Source organism: Colias eurytheme, chromosome 21 (assembly GCF_061535395.1).
Source record: "Colias eurytheme isolate Ceu_HAF_F1 chromosome 21, ilColEury1 Martin Lab GWU primary, whole genome shotgun sequence".
Taxonomy (NCBI): Eukaryota; Metazoa; Arthropoda; class Insecta; order Lepidoptera; family Pieridae; genus Colias; species Colias eurytheme.
Window position 1 is genome coordinate 2,969,210 of NC_143000.1, and position 19,246 is coordinate 2,988,455.

At 30.9% G+C, this 19,246-nt stretch overlaps 1 protein-coding gene across 1 annotated transcript; it reads left to right on the forward strand.

Moving 5' to 3' along the window:
* Positions 1-3,622: 3,622 nt before the first annotated feature.
* On the forward strand, positions 3,623-18,720 carry LOC149898987 (alpha-tocopherol transfer protein-like). Its single transcript, XM_090114398.1, has 6 exons — positions 3,623-3,650; positions 14,887-15,138; positions 15,549-15,686; positions 16,084-16,207; positions 17,069-17,297; positions 17,705-18,720. Exons 2-6 carry the CDS (start codon positions 14,903-14,905, stop codon positions 17,947-17,949), a joined length of 972 nt encoding a protein of 323 aa, XP_089970524.1. The 5' UTR covers positions 3,623-3,650; positions 14,887-14,902; the 3' UTR covers positions 17,950-18,720.
* The last annotated feature ends 526 nt before the right edge of the window (positions 18,721-19,246 follow it).

Here is a 19,246-nt window from a genome sequence, read left to right on the forward strand (position 1 = left end):
TAACGCAGTTATTTTTATTAGTGAATATTAAGCTCTCCGTGTGATTAGAGCTTCTTGTGAAAATTAAGCTCTCTGTGTGATTAGAGCTTCTTGTGAAAATTAAGCTTTCCGTGTGATTAGAGCTTTTTGTGAAAATTAAGCTGTCCATGCGATTAGAGCTTTTTATGAAAATTAAGCTCTCCATGCGATTAGAGCTTTTTTGTGAAAATTAAGCTCTCCGTGCGATTAGAGCTTTTTGTGAAAATTAAGCTTTCCGTGCGATTAGAGCTTTTTGCGAAAATTAAGCTCTCCGTGCGATTAGAGCTTATTGTGAAAATTAAGCTTTCCGTGCGATTAAAGCTTTTTGTGAAAATTAAGCTCTCCGTGCAATGAGAGTTTTTGTGAAAATTAAGCTCTCCGTGCGATTAGAGCTTTTTGTGAAAATTAAGCTTTCCGTGCGAATAGAGCTTTTTGTGAATATAAAGCTTTCCGTGCGATTAGAGCTTTTTATGAAAATTAAGCTCTCCATGCGATTAGAGCTTTTCTGTGAAAATTAAGCTCTCCGTGTGATTAGAGCTTCTTGTGAAAATTAAGCTCTCTGTGTGATTAGAGCTTCTTGTGAAAATTAAGCTTTCCGTGTGATAAGAGCTTTTTGTGAAAATTAAGCTGTCCATGCGATTAGAGCTTTTTATGAAAATTAAGCTCTCCATGCGATTAGAGCTTTTTTGTGAAAATTAAGCTCTCCGTGCGATTAGAGCTTTTTGTGAAAATTAAGCTTTCCGTGCGATTAGAGCTTTTTGCGAAAATTAAGCTCTCCGTGCGATTAGAGCTTATTGTGAAAATTAAGCTTTCCGTGCGATTAAAGCTTTTTGTGAAAATTAAGCTTTCCGTGCGAATAGAGCTTTTTGTGAATATAAAGCTTTCCGTGCGATTAGAGCTTTTTATGAAAATTAAGCTCTCCATGCGATTAGAGCTTTTTTGTGAAAATTAAGCTCTCCGTGCGATTAGAGCTTTTTGTGAAAATTAAGCTTTCCGTGCGATTAGAGCTTTTTGCGAAAATTAAGCTCTCCGTGCGATTAGAGCTTATTGTGAAAATTAAGCTTTCCGTGCGATTAAAGCTTTTTGTGAAAATTAAGCTCTCCGTGCGATGAGAGTTTTTGTGAAAATTAAGCTCTCCGTGCGATTAGAGCTTTTTTGTGAAAATTTAGCTTGCCGTGCGAATAGAGCTTTTTGTGAAAATTAAGCTCTCCATGGGATTAGAGCTCTTTATGAAAATTAAGCTCTCCGTGCGATTAGAGCTTTTTGTGAAAATTAAGCTTTCCGTGCGATTAAAGCTTTTTGCGAAAATTAAGCTCTCCGTGCGATTAGAGCTTTTTGCGAAAATTAAGCTCTCCGTGCGATTAGAGCTTTTTGTGAAAATTAAGCTTTCCGTGCGATGAGAGTTTTTGTGAAAATTAAGCTCTCCGTGCGATTAGAGCTCTTTATGAAAATTAAGCTCTCCATGTGATTAGAGCTTTTTTGTGAAAATTAAGCTCTCCGTGCGATTAGAGCGTTTTGTGAAAATTAAGCTCTCCGTGCGATGAGAGCTTTTTGTGAAAATTAAGCTCTCCGTGCGATGAGTTGTTTGTGAAAATTAAGCTCTCCGTGCGATTAGAGCTTATTGTCAAAATTAAGCTCTCCATGCGATTAGAGCTTTTTGTGAAAATTAAGCTCTCCATGCGATTAGAGCTTTTTGTGAAAATTAAGCTCTCCGTGCGATTAGAGCTTAAGGCGTTACCCGGCAATTTCGACTATGTTCAACCTCTATAAAGTCTGGTACAACATAAAGCACAATACCGAAAAAAATATATAAAATAGGATGGTCTTTGATCTTTAATTGCTCGCGAGGACTTTTTTCCAAAATTAATAGATTTCTAGAAAAAAAATGTGCCGTGGTCATCGATTTTTCCGCAAATACTCTATAAACTTCGTAACCTGCTGACTTAGAGCTCTGAAAATTTTATGTTTAATAAATTATCAGTTACACAACAGTCCCTGACGAGGATTTTTTGTTTCACTGATTGGTATCTTTTTAAATACAAAATGCGAGGAAAAAAGAAGGTGCAGCGGGAGAGGTTTGAGATCCGTCAAGTATGGTCAAGGTTATTAGCGCATGTATAAGCCTTAATGAGAAAAATTAAGCTCTCCGTGCGATGAGGGTTGTTTGTGAAAATAAAACTCCGTGCGATTAGAGTTTTTTTGTGAAAATTAAGCTCTCCGTGCGATTAGAGCTTTTTTGTGAAAATTTAGCTTTCCGTGCGATTAGAGCCTTTAATGAAAATTAAGCTCTCCATGCGATTTTATGCGGTTATCAATTCGGCCGATATATTTTTTTTTATGTATGTACACCGATTACTCCGAGGTTTCTGAACCGATTTACGTGATTCTTTTTTTGTTCGATGCGGGATGGTGTCGAATTGGTCCCATAAATTTTTTTTTTCGGATAGGTGCAGTAGTTTTTATTTTATGAGCATTTTTTTCTGTACTCGATGACTAAGTTGATATGTAGCAAGTAACTTTGATTCACTTCCCGGTAACCGATTGAGCTGAAATTTTGTATACGTATGTAAATTTGATAGCGATGAAACATTATCATGACATGAAGCTGATTTGATGATGGAATCGGAAGGTAGGAACTCAGTAATATATTCTTTATCGAGTTTGGGCTCGTTTGATTCGTGTTGAAAAATACACTAAAAAGTATTAAATAAAAATAACTGCGTTAAAAACAACCGACTTCAAAAACGGAAAAGTAAGAAATAAAAAAGATTTCATATTATTAACTACTACATAATATTATTGTACATATTTCGCAATATAAAGTGGCCTATGTCCTTTCTCGGGTAGGTATCAAAATATCTCTATACCAGATAATATCATGCAAATTGGTTCAGTAGTTAAGGCGTGATTGAGTAACAGACAGACAGACAGAGTTACTTTCGCATTTATAATATTAGTATGGATATATGAACAGAAGCATTGATACGTTATATAAATTATTTATTTATTTCTCTATTTAAGTGCAGTGTGAAACTTATAACTGTTACGTGACCCTGTTATTTTCAGTCACGACTAGAGATTATCAAATGATTAATTAATGGCTACTCTTAAAACAATAAAAAATTAAAAGTGCATTGAAATAAATACTAAGTATATGTTATGTTTGTTAGTTAATTATCACCATTGAAACAAATCAATTTATTACCTAGATACTAATAAAATCAACATTAGCAAAATTAATGAGCGTACCCTACAAGTATGAAAGCAAATCCCTATGAACATTTACTTTGTAAAAAATTTTAAACATACTTACTTACCTTCTTAAGAAATTAATTACATAATATAAATTCACATACCCTATTAGACCGTATAATGCTGGTTGGAATTTGTAGAACATAATATTAAATTCTAGTTTCTAAAAATGTCAAGTAACATCACAGTACCCCAAAGAACCAAAAAAATCATATCCTGCAAGACCGTACTACCTCGATGACGTCACAACGTAGCAAAAATGCACCAAAAGAATGACGTAGAATGTCAAAATATTGTACATTCCCCGGGGTCAAGGTGGCCGCAAGGCAGAGTGATTCAGTGTGCTGTGTGCGAACGTGCGCAGGCGCAGCGGTGGTGTGGTATGTTTATATTTTTTTGATTTGCTTTTAATAATTCGTTGTGTATGACTGGAATGTTTGTTTCGGTATCATGGGTATTATTTATGTTTGAAATTGCAATAAAATTGAAGATAGATTTAGTTGATGTACTACAAATTATTGCAAGAAAAACAATTTTCTTTGCAGCTTTTTTGTTTATTTATTGATGCATGGGTGTTGAAAAATAGTTCATAGGATTCTTGAATTGAAAATTAAATTTATTATATGGTAAGCTGAATAAATGATGAAATTTTTCATTGTTTACATTCAAGAAAATGTGAAAAGTTATATAATATAATCATATTATACATTGTCTTAGTCATAGTAAAGAATTCTAAGTATGAACTTCTAACATTTTTTATTAAAATATGTAATTACTAATTAAATGATAATTGAAGAGAAAACTTGTATGTAAGTAACTGTAATAAATAAAGATTATGCATCAAAAAGTGTTATAGGTAGTAGCTACGAATTGATATCAAAATCTTATCGAATGTAAAATAACAAAAATTTTCAAACATATTAGTTTTACGGAAATCTTTATTTTTAATTATTTTTTATATAAGTTTATACTTAATACATGTAAGTAACCATACAAAAATTAAAAAATTAGATACTTGGTAGTAATTCAACAGGTAAAAAAAAGAAATAAATACGTAAACATACGTACTACATATTTGCTTAGTTACATTAATATTTATTCAATCGTATAAATGGCTAATTTTTTGTTTGGGTGCAATTCGGTTCATGCAATTATTATAACGTAGGATAATAGGATATCCTTTAACCCAGTTTCATTTGCATCAGTCGAAAGGCTAGCAACGCATACTAAATGTATTTTCGATTTGTAGATTATTTTTTTGTGTTTTGGTCTAGATCCCACCAATTGGAAAAATGAATAAGGGTTGACGATTATTGATACATTATTTTGCTTTATTTATAAAGGTTTAATTATTTTTTACATTATTCAATAATACACTTATAAATCCATATACATTCAACACAGAACAGTGAATCAAAACAATACACCAAAGTAGTTTATCTTCCCATTTACAGCATCCATAAAACAAGCATATCGTTCTAATAAATGTAATAAACACGTGCGTCAATTATGGCAAGTTTTCGTTAGTATCTCGTAATAAGATTTAACACTAATTGCCCAAATTAGGTGAAGATTTTTCCCCTACGTATAACATACGTAGTATATTATTTCTAGTCTGTGGTATAACGTACTCATGTACTGTTTATTTGCTGAAAATACGTTAAGACTTGAAATGTCACTATTGTAGAAATGTTCAATTGAAAATTATTGTACTAAGATTAGAGTCTTACAACATAATATCGTACCAATACATTGAGTTACTAAGTACAACGTAGTTATAATAACTAAGTATACCAATATTATAAATGCGAAATACATCTAAAAAATTATACAATGCTAACGTAAATTTTGCTAGGATCAAATTCGTTTTAATCATTAAATTATTGAAAATTCTTAATTAAGATATTATAAAACCTACATGAGTTTGATTTACAAGATTACAAAGCATTTCATTATACATAACCTACTTTTCCAACTTACAATATAATCAAAACAAATAATTATTTAAAAAAAATTCTAAAATTGTATCGTGAATTACGAAACTACAAAGAAAATCTAATTATTTAAAAATTAAGCAATTGCTTACAAATATTTCAGTGATGTTTACAAGGATCAAATATATTTTAATCAGGAAATCATTGAAAATTGTTAAATAACAAAATATATTTAAGATATTTAATATGAAAATTAAAAATGATTTACAAGATAACAGTGCAATTAATTCTTTATTTCATTTTAACCTAATTTTCCAACTTACAACAAAATCAAAACAAATAATTATTTAAGAAATGATTTTGAAATTTATATCGCTAATTAGTGTTTATAATACTGATGTTATGTAACAACAAATAAAATTAAAAAATATATATTCGCAACATAAATTTTTATGCTTTTAGTAGGATCAAAATGGACTATAATAGATTTACATCACAATACAATTTAATTTTAATTTAAGTATGTAATTATTGAAAAACGTTGACCGTATTATATTTGAGAAAATTTTATCTAAATTAGGTAAGTTCAGAAATACAGATAAGATATAGAAAAACGATACCCATAAAAAACAACAAAAATTAACATCAACATACAAACAAAGCGGTACTAAAAATGTATGTAACAAAAATGGTAAAGTTTTATCTTTTATTTTACTATCTTCGTTACGATGCCTGGTAACTCCCAACCTTGTGTTTATGGGTCTGGATATCATACAGGGGGACATTAATAATGATGCTTTACCGTCGGGATATTGTGTAATCTATTTTAAGGATGAGTGTTTTGATCTCTATTTTGTGCCATTAATAAATGTTAAGTGTTGTGCACGACTGTAGCAATGTTATATGGTACACCATACACGGAAACTTCTTTAGGCGCGTTGAGAGTAAAATTTCAAAGTCGCGTTATGGCAATACCGTCACGTCATGGAGTAAGGTGACGAATTTTGGTATCTTTGAATCTTGCCAAAGAAGTTTTACTTCTGACACCTGTGTTTGGCACTCACCCTGTTTTTTTTTAATTATTATGTAACTAGATGTCGAAAGACTTATGTTGATATTATATATTATTTTCTTGATTATCGTAACATTTTTACATTGATAAATAACAGTAGGTACATATGAGTTAAAGATTCGTCATGTGTTAATAATAAAAATATAAAAAATTGATTCCATAAACAATGAAAGTTGTTGAAAATTAAAAATCATAGACAATTAAATATTGCATAAATCATTTATCTGAGAACGTAGGAAGTTACCTCGTGCTGGCCTTCTCAAAACCTGTAGTGAATATTGATTCCTTAGTGGTTCCACTTGAACTGAGTTGTAAATAAACATCTAATGAAGTACAGATAAGATAAAATGTAATATAATTAGGAACTAGGTACTTAGGTACTAAATATTCTTTTTGGTATGTTTGTGTCATAATAATAACATATTTCAAAAATACGCGCACACGTCATAATGTGCAAAACTGCGTGCAGACTTTAGTTTTGCGTTTATAATATCTATTGTTATGTAAATAAAAGATATTTAATACTTATATAAACATCATACCCCTTCAGGGATTTAGGATTAGAGAAAGTTGCGTGTATAATTTAATATACGGAACCAAATTTCCATATGAATTTCTAAAATAACTCTAGAACTAAGGCCCACCGCAGTAATTTTATAAATCCGGGTAAAGTATTGCATTTTGTAATCAGTCGTAGTACAAATTATATTGCAATACGTAATTATTGTTTCTATTACAGTAATTGATATTTTACAATGCTTTGTAAACTATGCCCTATTAGTCTACGAGTTTTACGTCTATAAAAGTGATTTGCGCCCTATCTATATCCTTATAGTCTACAACTTTTATAAATTTAAAAATGTTATAAATTTGTGATATCCATTACGTATAATTTAAAATATGAAATTCTAAACACCTAGAAATTTTAAAGAGCCGCATTAGATATTTTAACATAATTTGATTTTTGAGAAATAACTTCATTTTTAATAATACCAAATTTATTAAAAGCTTTAAAATATACTAATAGCAACCTCTCTAGTCAAATGTCAGGATTTAATTTAACTTTATAAGGGCGATTTATATATTTTAATACTGGTAAAATTATCACCCCTATATTCCTTTCGAATTCTAGGTTTAGTAAATATAGAGCGAATTCTAGTTAATTCGAGAGCTATTTTTTATTAAATTGCATTGTTTGTATAAACTTGTAGTAGATTTTATACAACAGACTACATTTATAGGTATGATATTCTACATCAGTGATCAGACCGTAAATGAAACTTGTGACGTCACGTGTCCATTCTGAACGGGATACAAGAGCCTTGATGATGCAATTAGCATGATAAATTTATTATAAATAAGATAGACTTAACTATAAAGTATAGAAAAATATTATTGAAACGAAATAAACAAAAGTTGAAATGTTTTTTGCCCTGTCTAAAACTTAATAAAGCCTTAACTATAACTGTAACTAAATTCAAGGAATATTAAGCAAAAATACCTATGTACGCAAAAAATGTAGAGTTAAGAATTATTAGATTTGCCAACATAATACTAATTAAATTAATTTGTCCGAGACTACATTATGTAGTAAGATGGTAAGATATTGCAAAAATATGTAAATTTCGCTATAAGAACCATTGCGATAAATCCATTAAGTATTGCTATTTACACTGCAATGGAGACTGGAAAATTTTTAATGTGAGCGTGGTCATGGTTCTTTGTCATGATTGTTAAGTTTTTTAAGAACTTTCTAGCAATTTTACTAGTAAGAGATTTAATAGTTTCATGCTGTTAAAAATATATATCTAATTCTTTTACCTAATTAGAATGTAATAAACCTAATTTCTCTTTGAAGTATTCTTGTATTCTTGTTTGTAATTCATCTTATACAATCGATAGGTGATGAGATGATCAATGAAAATAAAATATTATTTGTTATTTTATTACCGTAATAGAAGTCAAAAGAATAGAGTTTATAAAACAAAATGCTAATGTACCTTATTTTTGGAATTAATTCATCTGTAGTTAGACTCCTAATTTCTCTTTCATTTTACGGTCTTTCAGTAACACGTAAATACTGCAAAAAAAACAGATACCTAAATGACGCAGGAAAAATCTGCAGTATCTCTTATAATGCAAACAGCGTGGTTCTAATAGAGATTTCCTTAATAAATTTCAATTGTACGTATCTTCAAACATATTAACCTATGCTATAATTCTGCGTTATCTTAATCCCAGTATTATGAGGAAACATGACTCATTAATAACGAGATGTATGTAAATTGCTTATTGAGATGAAATTATCAAATCTGTAAGATGCTTATCTCCTATCTATCTATGTACAAAACTTTTCCGTTACTGAGTGACTGACTGACTGACTGATGGACAACGCACAGCTGAAACTAGGGTAGACTGGGTACAGTTGTGCCAGGTCCCGGTAGTGACAGTCGTCATATTTTCGAAAATATAGGGAATAGCAGAGGTCATGCAAGGGGAAAGAGGAGCGGCTTGCTCGTCTCAACCTGTTTCACAGGGTTGCATCATTTTCCGCGCAGTGAGTACGTGAGCAGAAGCCCATTTTGATTTTAACCGCCAAAAAGTAGGTTTTTTCGTACATTTTGATCTGTTTGTTCTGAGCGTAGAAACTAGAAAGCTATTTTCATTTATTTTTCAAGTGTCCTTTATATAATTATATAATCGTAAACTATGAATTTTAATTAGGTATCTATTTATATTGAAATAAATGAATTTTCTTCAAGGTAAAATATAGACTTGATCCATATATTTTTTTTATCAGAGATTTGAAATAATGACTTATTATTCTAAATAAATAAATAAAAACATATTAGGTATGCTGACGATCAGAAATTATTAGAAATAAATAAATTCACAAATAACTAGATAAAAAATATGACTAAACTTACCTATGTATTACTTACGTAATTCTTAGAAAAAAAAAATATAACTTAATTACGACTCAATATTGAAGTCACGTTCCATCAATTAAAACACAGTTCCTTATTCAATTAATTCTAAATGTTATGTTACTAATTCTTCCTATATTATATTCTATCCTATATAATATATTTGCATGATAGCGTCATTTTGACTCTAAATTAATTAATTTGTAACTAATTTTATGGGAGTCATAAGATTTATCATTACATTCTGGTAGAGAGCTCTTTGATTGCGTTAACTTTCGTTTACAGAATCAAATTGAAGGAATTATAGACACATTATAGATGAAAATTTGAAAGAAATCTAATACCTATAATACGAAATTAGATACCAACTGTATTGGTATCATAATATTTTCCCAAAAAAATGAATTTTATTGTAAAACTATCCACGTAATACTTATTTTTCGATATACATTAGCATTTAATTTCGATCTTAACACAAATTCGCTATATTATAAAAATTTCTCTGAAAAGCTGTGACTCGAGAATTTCATATAAGTACTTTGAGATTTAAATCGCTCTGTTTATAAAACCGTGGGTCGATCTCATGACGTATTCGTTAGATGAACAGCTTCGTGACTTGATAAGAATGTGAGAGGTGCTGTGTAAAAGTACGAAGGCTAATCTTTTGTATACTTGCATTTATGAAGTCCTAGTAACCTTTGTCTCTAATACTAGGTTTTCACCCAGATTATACCCGTGTTTTACTATGTAAATCTATGTATTTTTGTATGTATGTCGGCTAATCTCAAAATAAATATAAGTCCTTTAAAAAAATTTTTAAATAATAGAAAAAACGAAACTTGAGGCGGGAGTCGAACCCCCGTCTTTCGCAATATTTTTTGTTGGAATCCCGCCTCGTGATTGAGATTTTTCCATTCTTTCAAAATTTATACTTATAAAGCATTTGAATCCTAAAAAAAACTATTATCAAATTGAATATAAGTCTTGTTAGTCATAAATAATGTAGAGTATACTTGTGAAATAATTTACACAATCGGTTAAGAAGTTTTGAGTTAATCCATTGCTTTTACTTAACTAAATTGTAATACATAGTAAGATTTTCTAGATAGTGAACGGATTGTCAAGGTCCAATGAGGTCTCAACACGAAACGTAGTTAAATAGGGAAATGTTTGAAAAACAAATGTGAAGTTCCTTGAATTTGTTTGAGAATTAGCAAATGTAATTTAGCTTGTTATGTACCTACATGACCACATATTTTATAAGAAAAGTATGAATCCTCTTTTCTCTTATTATAAATTTAAAAACCAACAGATAGATAGTCTATAATACCCAATGCGGTGTACATTGGCTGAATTCAATTGAATCATCTCTATACATAGTAGGTACATATATACCTACGTTATTAAAAGTCTTATGTAGCTTTCCGTTCGCGGCTTCGCCCGTTTTATCCAAAACCAAATAAATTATACCTGTACTAAAACGTTCCTCTTCAATCACTCGATCTACTGAAAAAAAAAAACGCATCATAATCATAGGGACACAGGCGAGGAAACTAGTTTGTTTTATAGTATGTAGTGATTCGACGCGAGTAAAACCAAACTCAAACGAAGAATGAAGCTAATTCTAACAACAAAGACTAGCACAACAACAAAGATCCAATTGTCGCACACAACACAGTGTAATTAATAATCACCCATACCTCAAATAACATGTTAGGGTATAAACTAATCTGCACAGTTGCATTGTTTGTCCAAAATTATAGGCTGTTACGTACTTCATATTATCTAGGTAACATGAATCATTATGTACTGTGATCTTGAATAATTTTAACATAAATGAAACTAGCTACTCCCTCGCTTGCACCCGGTTTAAAATTTAAATGTCTTTGTAAGTATTTAAAATTTTTAAGACATTCTCCTAATAGGGAGAAAAATCTAACAAACAAAAACTGTTAAACCGATTCTGTTTTTAAGTTATCGGGATGATCCAGTGTACAAAATATCGCCTATATAATTGTAGGCACACATATGCAATTCGCTGATCGAGCTTTTTGTATATGTGTGCGTCCACATTGTTTCCCCGACGCTTTCTACATTTATTATAGAATTATTATTCAGTAGTTTATAACGGCAAGCTTAAACAACACATATTGTAAAAAAGGATTAAAAGTGATTAAAGTAAAGGCTTTATTATTTAACAACCTTGGGGGCAGTAGCACTACTCTACAATAATATTGTAACATATTTTTCTATTATTAACACAGGTGATAGAAATAGAAGTTTCTAGTAAAATCATTAACCCATATTTTCTTTTAATAAAATGAGATAAGATCAATATTGCTTATTTTCCTCTTGTTTAAATGTCATTCATGTACTTAAATATCACATTTAATAACTTTATTTCAAGTACAAAGCTCTTTCAACTACATAGCGCGTAATCATTACCTACGTTTAAACGCCAAGATATTTAATTTATCCTAAATCCATCGTATCGAGGTATAAAACTATTAATTGAATAATAAAGACTATTTTTTCTAACATCAGCGATTATTAAAACATCAATACAGTTTTTATACTAATGAGGAACTAAAAAATATTACTAATGTTACAGTCGTGAGTCTCTCGTAAAATTCGCGTGTGAAACAACGATGTAATAAAAGCAAAAACCCATATGACACGAATCTCGTTATATTTATTACTATATGTTTCATTATATTCGTGATAATACACAATGATAGCCAAATATCACTTGTATCACGGCATATCCTTGACATTATATGGTTAAGACATTCGGTAAATGTAAGATATAGGTTAGGTAAGGAATTTATTTTGAAGACAATATTAATATGAATAAAACTTTATTTGCCCCCTTTATGTGGGATCAGACATCAACAGAAATTATCCTTCGATCCTACACAACTAAAAACATGTTATAGAACCATCTATTTAAAAAAACTATACTAGGTAGGTATAACAAGATATCATAGACGGATTTTTATTGGCCTTATAATAATAACTCTGCTATGATTTACGTTATTGTACACTATGTATTTGCCCATGACACGTCCAAAGACCATAAAAAAACATACCTTGATTATGCTATTGTATTTTTTGTACATTACCTTAAGGTCAGTGTAACATATTTGGAATATTATTCTCTGTATTCAAATTATGAAGATATAAAAACTTTTGAACTATCAGATCTTGATCTAAATCGGTACAAACAGATCATTTTTTTATATCCTGGACATCGCGTTAATTACTTGGTGACCGTTTAATAACGATTAATAAAACTTTTAGAGAATGTCTAATCACTCTATCGCCTAATTGTAAGCACATTTTATTTGTGTGTGATGTACAAAGGTAACCCAAAATCAAATAAACCAAGTACTTATTAGGTATATCCTCAATATCCATACTAATATTATAAATGCGAAAGTAACTCTGTCTGTCTGTCTGTTACTCAATCACGCCTAAACTACTGAACCAATTTTCATGAAATTTGGTATAGAGATATTTTGATACCCGAGAAAGGACATAGGCTACTTTTTACCCCGGGACATATTTGGCTGCGCGGGCGAAGCCGCGGGCGGAAAGCTAGTACATAATATATTCATCCAGCAACAACTCTACAAAAACACATAGTAAACATAAGCTTAAAATCTTAACGACATCTAGCTATTACCATTGTCTTCCACCAAAAATTATTCACGTCCCTATTTTTCTGGAACATCTCGAAAGAAAAGTGATATAGATAAAGTAAAAGAAAACATTGCATATGTACGCAGAGGAATCTCTGAGCCTCAAATAATATTCGCGTATTACGAGATATGTAAATATAGCATAAAAAAGAATATTTTATTACACTTGAACTTATCAGAGGGGAATATTCCTTTGAAACCTTTTTGCGATCCGCGAAATGAAATGTAATTTCGTATGTGATATATTTACAGTGTGCGAATGTGTTTCGTAATGTGCGAACTTTTTATTTATTGGCTGCTATGTTTTGGAAAACGCAATGAGCTTTACTTTGTTCCGTGGAAAGTTTGGTTAACAAAGGATTACTTATAAAAAAAGAGCGTGTGTGCCGAGCAGACGTGTCAGAAGTGAAACTTCTTTGGATACCAAAATCGTTGCCTTACGCCATAACGTGACGCGTATTGCCATGACACGACCTCAAAATTTTACTCTCAACGCGTTTATGTTTTACTTCAAAACATAAATAAATATTCTACTAACACAGTTTCAAGAAATAAAAATAGCCCAGTATTTTATAAAGAAGTGAGGTCTCCTCTTGGAGTAAGAAAATATTATAGTATCGTAAAATATGTTATAAAGAAGTGAGGTCTCCTCTTGGAGTATGAAAATATTATAGTATCTTAAAATCAGTAGCCCAGATTAATTATTATATACTTAACTGTTTCCGCACATATAATTCTATTGTCTATTTTTAATACACACTACGCATTACACTTTGACAAACTCTACATTGTATAAATTAGTTGTAACAAAAAAATGATGAGACCAATTTCACCCGGTCATTGCCCGAAGCATAGGTACTCTGAAATGTTGTTTCACACAAATGTCAATGAATCGTAGTCATTTATTTTGATGCGTACCTCTCTATTCTAAGAACGTCTTTTGTTCTGAACTTCTTAGTTATTGAATCAACGTATTTAAAAATAAGTACTGAATCATTATATGTAATTATTTTCGGAGTCACGCGTTTTAATATCTATCTATTGCCCAATTCTTAGTACATATAATATGTGATTAATCTTATATATAAAAATGAATCGCAAAATGTGTTGGTAAGCGCATAACTCGAGAACGGCTGAACCGATTTCGATAATTCTTTTTTTATTATATTCCTTGAAGTACGAGGATGGTTCTTATGTAGAGAAAACGTAAATATTATGTACCACGGGCGAAGCCGGGGCGGACCGCTAGTTTGAATTAAAATTAGATTTATAGTAAAAGTAAAATTTTGCTGATTACTGATTTGTTGGAGTAAATGTGAAAGTGAATTTTTCTATTACATGATTTCCAATAAATACTGAATTTAACTGACACATTCAAACATTATTAATTAAAATAATTTTCAAAATCATGCCAGGCATTTTTGTGATTATCCATTTTACATTTTTCTGTCTATAATATGAATAATCGTACCGTTTAAGATTGATTACATACTATTTTATAATCACTTTTCCTTTTTTAAATTGTAGTACAAGTAGGCTTTATACAAGCTCTATAATAATCTATTGTTATAAGCTAGTTTAATCCGAATAACAAGATTTTCCAGTCATTGCTATTTTTTATAAGCTAGTGATCTAATAATATAGTCATCTTATTAGTCATAATAATTTAATTTATTATCTCTAAATCCTCTGTGCGTCTTAGCCAATTAGCTAATATAATTTAAGGATTTAGGTACACGAATAATGTACGCGCACATTCTTGTGTTATAATCATTTTGCGTAGAATACTATTTACCGAATTAACACGTTTACAACGTAAATCATTAGAAAATTAATTGATGAGTTGATGGCACTAGATTAAGGACACACCATATAAATTACCTAGTTCTTTTTTTAACTATGGTATCAATCTATAATTACCCAATACATCACGATTATGATTACTCATCTCATTCTCTCATTTTTACATATTTAAATTTCAGGTTCCAGGACATCAGGATGTCCCCAGCAGCGTCGTTTGGCGAACGATGGGCTCGAGACAACCTAACACGGGAGGCGTCTCCTGACGAACTAGCAGTCCTAGATCTCATCTTACAAACGTGTGAGGGAGATGAAGTAGAAGCTAGTAAAAGAGCCAGGAAGTACTATACCGCGAGAGGACCGGGAGGGCTTACGGATTTGTGGCATAAGAGGCACCCCGATGATGAAGATATTTTGTCTAGCTGTCAGGATGTGTAAGTAATAAGTATATTGATACTCATTGTTTCATGATGAATGCGACTAATAACAGTATGTAGTGTGGCCTTGCATTATAAATATTAGGAGAGAAAAATTATATTTATGGTCATTCGTTCGGAGTAATGGACATCCAGGGCATTGACCAGACAAAAAAAATAATTTTATGTACGATAGTATTAAAATTGAGGAGCGTCTTATTCGTTTTTAAGTACGGTACCTATTCCTATAAACAATATTAATTAATTAGTTTACAGAACACAGGAATTATTGGTATCTTTTAATGTTTCGTTGAAGAGCTTAAAGTTTTTGTAGAGTTTATTTTCTATGAGGACTCTACTTTAGACGCTTTTAACGCTCATGTTTTTTCATTCCCTTTAAATGTTTGTGAACTTTTTATACTTTCCAGATACATAGTACCCCTTCGAGAACGCAGTGCGGGCGGCAAGCGGCTTACCTTTGTGAGATTACCCGCACCAACTGCTCTGAATAGGCCGCTGTCTGCTAAAGCACTGCTGGCTAGATGGCTGATGATATTAGATATAAGGTAAAATCATGCAGTATATAGGTATAAGATCTTAACCTAGCATTAGCACTAAAAATAATTTTAAATTTACTTAAACTGCAGCTCTATTATATACTATTGCGTACAATTATATTAATAACCTCCTGGAGTGGACTGGTATCCTGGTACATATAGATAATATAATTGAAGGCATACCATAACGCTTAAACGTTTTTGCACACACACACACACACACAACAAAAAATATACACAAAGTTATACAAATGGGCGGCTTTAGAATCGGCATTTTCTTATAGGCCACCTGAGAATTGTAGAAAGAATAATAATATGTTATCCATAGTTTTTTTCATTTACATAGCTCTACCAATGAAAATAATACCAGATAAATATACAAATTTCTGATATTCTCATTTTACAGATTGAAAGAAGACCCGACGCCCGGCGATGAAGTAGTAATTATAGATGTATGCGATGTGCAGCCTTCGCATATAAAAAATCACTTCAAAGGTGCATATTGGAAGGATTTCATTTGGTGCATGAGGGTAAATATTATGTATAAATAGAATTGAAATGCCATTTTTCCGATTAGCTAAAGTTAAAAATTCATTTATGGGTCAAGGTATACGCTTTTACAATAGAATTCCTCATAATATTAAAGAGTTTAGTAGTTCTAAATTTAAAACTTATATAAAAAATGTACTAGTTCAGAGAGCGTACTACAGTATTCAGGAATATATGGACGATAAAAACCCATGGAGGGTTGTCGCGTAAAAACCACAGGACAGTTCTTTGGCATGTTATTACAATACTTATATGTTGTTACATATGTATTTTGTAAAATTGTAAAACTGACATGATTTAAAAGAGCAACTATGGAGTTTCTTGCCGGTTCTTCTCCGTAGATACTGCTTTCCGAATCGGTGGTAAATTTTAAAATATGTAATGACGTTTCAAAAGTGCTTCTTTAAGAAGTCTAATTGAATAAATAAATGTTTGAGTTTGAGTTTGAGTTTGTATTTTGTTAAAAAATTTGCGCCTGTAAAAAAATATAGATTTAATAGCGCCTAACAAAATTTTATTAGCAAATCATGTACAGCTACTATGATCTCGATATAAATATGCATTACGCAGTAGTACTGTAGCATTTTATATTCAGGGTATTGAACAAATTAACCGTTTCATTCGTATTTAATCAATATCGTTTTAAAATATTTGGAAATGAAGTAAATTAATACAATGTAATGATAATGAAAGAACACAATTAAGTTATAAAATATCTTTTTTTTAATTCTTAGTCCTACATGTTTTATTTGACTATTAAAACATAATATTCTGGAATAATTGATACTGGTTTCATCTCTACCTTCTTCTTCTTCTCATTCAGCATCAATTTTATTTTTCAGGCTGCCTACCCTCTAAAATTTTCAGAAGTACACATCATAAACACACAGAAATTAAAAACGGTATCGCTTCTACTACTTCATATCGGTTTGTACCCTTGGCGACGCAAGTTCATCCACATGCATCCAAATGGTGATAAAGTTAACAATGTCACTGGAGTTGACTACTACCCACCTGAGGGTCTACCGTACGAGTATGGTGGCAAGGCGGGAGCTATGAAAGATCTTAATGGTAAGAATTATAAAAATATTGGTCTACGTCCAGCAGTGGACATCGAAAGGCTTATGATGATGATGATGATGATGATAAAAATATTAATCTTAACCTTATTACTAGTTACACTTAAAATTTGAATGAATCGAATTATAAACTGGACTATACCAATTTTGGGAATAAAGTTCTGTTCTTCCTTAATATCTTGTTATATTGAAGTTGAATAGCACTGATTGGCCATAGAATTATATTGGATAATAATAAATAGTGTTTAAGTAAATAAACACGAAATAACACCTCAATTATTACTAGCAGATAACATAGGTATTGCTTATTCTTTTTAATCTAGATACAGATCAAACAATTCTAATTAGCAAAGTATATATTTTCGTACAATTTTATCAAATTATAAAACATATTTACAGATGAATGGACAAAGAAACTGCTCCTCAACTCAAAATGGCTAGAATTAGAAGAACGGAAGTATTACCAAACCGAATTGCAACCAGAGAAACATCGTAGACATAGAAGCGTGATGCGAAATATGCTCAGTGCTAGTTCTTATGATATATCGAGAAGTCAGTCCTGTAAATCCTTAAATAATGATCTGGATGATGGAGCCTATGGCAATTATAGGACTCTGAAAGTTGATAAGACGTTTTATGTATAAAGCTAGTAATGCACTATGGAATTTTTTTTGCGGTCAATGTGTTTTATGTATCTTTTGTAATAATATTTGTAAAGATCTGATGATTTCAACGAAACAGCAGATCTAAATTATGTTTATTATCTAGATTTGTACGTATTCAAACTGATATATCATAAATTGGTTCGCACTTTTCATTGAAAAAAAAACAAATTAAAAGAAACAAATAATCAGAACAAAAATGCTATAATGTACAATAAAAAGATTGAGCACATGTATCTATATAGTAACTATTTAATAATAATCTGTAAAAACATTGGATAATTATATCGACTGCCATTGAAAGTGTTAAAATTATATTAAAAATTAAGTATTATATAGAGATTAATAATAATCCTATAGTAATAAGGAGTAAGTGTTCGGGCTGTTTGGAAACAAATTAACGAAATACATTCTGGTAGTGATAAAATACTATAGATTGATGATGATGATGATGATCATTTTAGATTATAAGGTCGTAATCTATGAACGGGTTATTAATAATTTTTAACTGATAATTAACATGACACGTTCGATATAATTTATGTGTATAATGTGTATAGAACCCTAAACCAGAACTACCTAAGTTTTTTTTATATTACCTAATGATATTGTAACAAATGAGGTGCTTAAAATATTTCTATATCTACATAGATACGTAGTTGTAAATTGATTCTATTATATTTATTAGGATTGTGTAATGTGTATATTATATTCCTTTTTTATACTTCAATAAATTAAAAATACTCAAACAAATATTTTTGTTTTATTTTTATCTACATCTTTCCTTTCAGTTACATTAATTTTATACGCCTATCCTGACATAAAGTATTGCAATATAGGTACTCACAGTTCTTCAAAACATACACATGTACCTACTGTTTTTAAAGTGAAACTTTTATTACATCGTCTCAAACTTTTTGGTCTGTGTAGCGCATGTCGCGTGTATCGCGGCTGCCGAGTAGGTATACCTACTCGGCAGCCGACCGTCACGCGACATGCGCTACACAAAGCAGTGTTCGGAACCGTTCGAACAGTTTCACTTTTACCGTGGTTTTATAAAACCACACAACATTTTTGTCTCATTTAAAGAAATAATAATTTGTACTTGAAACTATAGCGCCCGGGAAACTTCTTGGCCAAAAAGTAGCGTGGTGGGGGAAGCTTGGGCATATAAAAATGTACTAAAACTTGATGCGCAAACTTCCCCCAGCATGCTACTTTTTGCCCAAGAAGTTTGCCGGGCGCCTTACATATAGGTAGGAATAAATGAGTATTACTT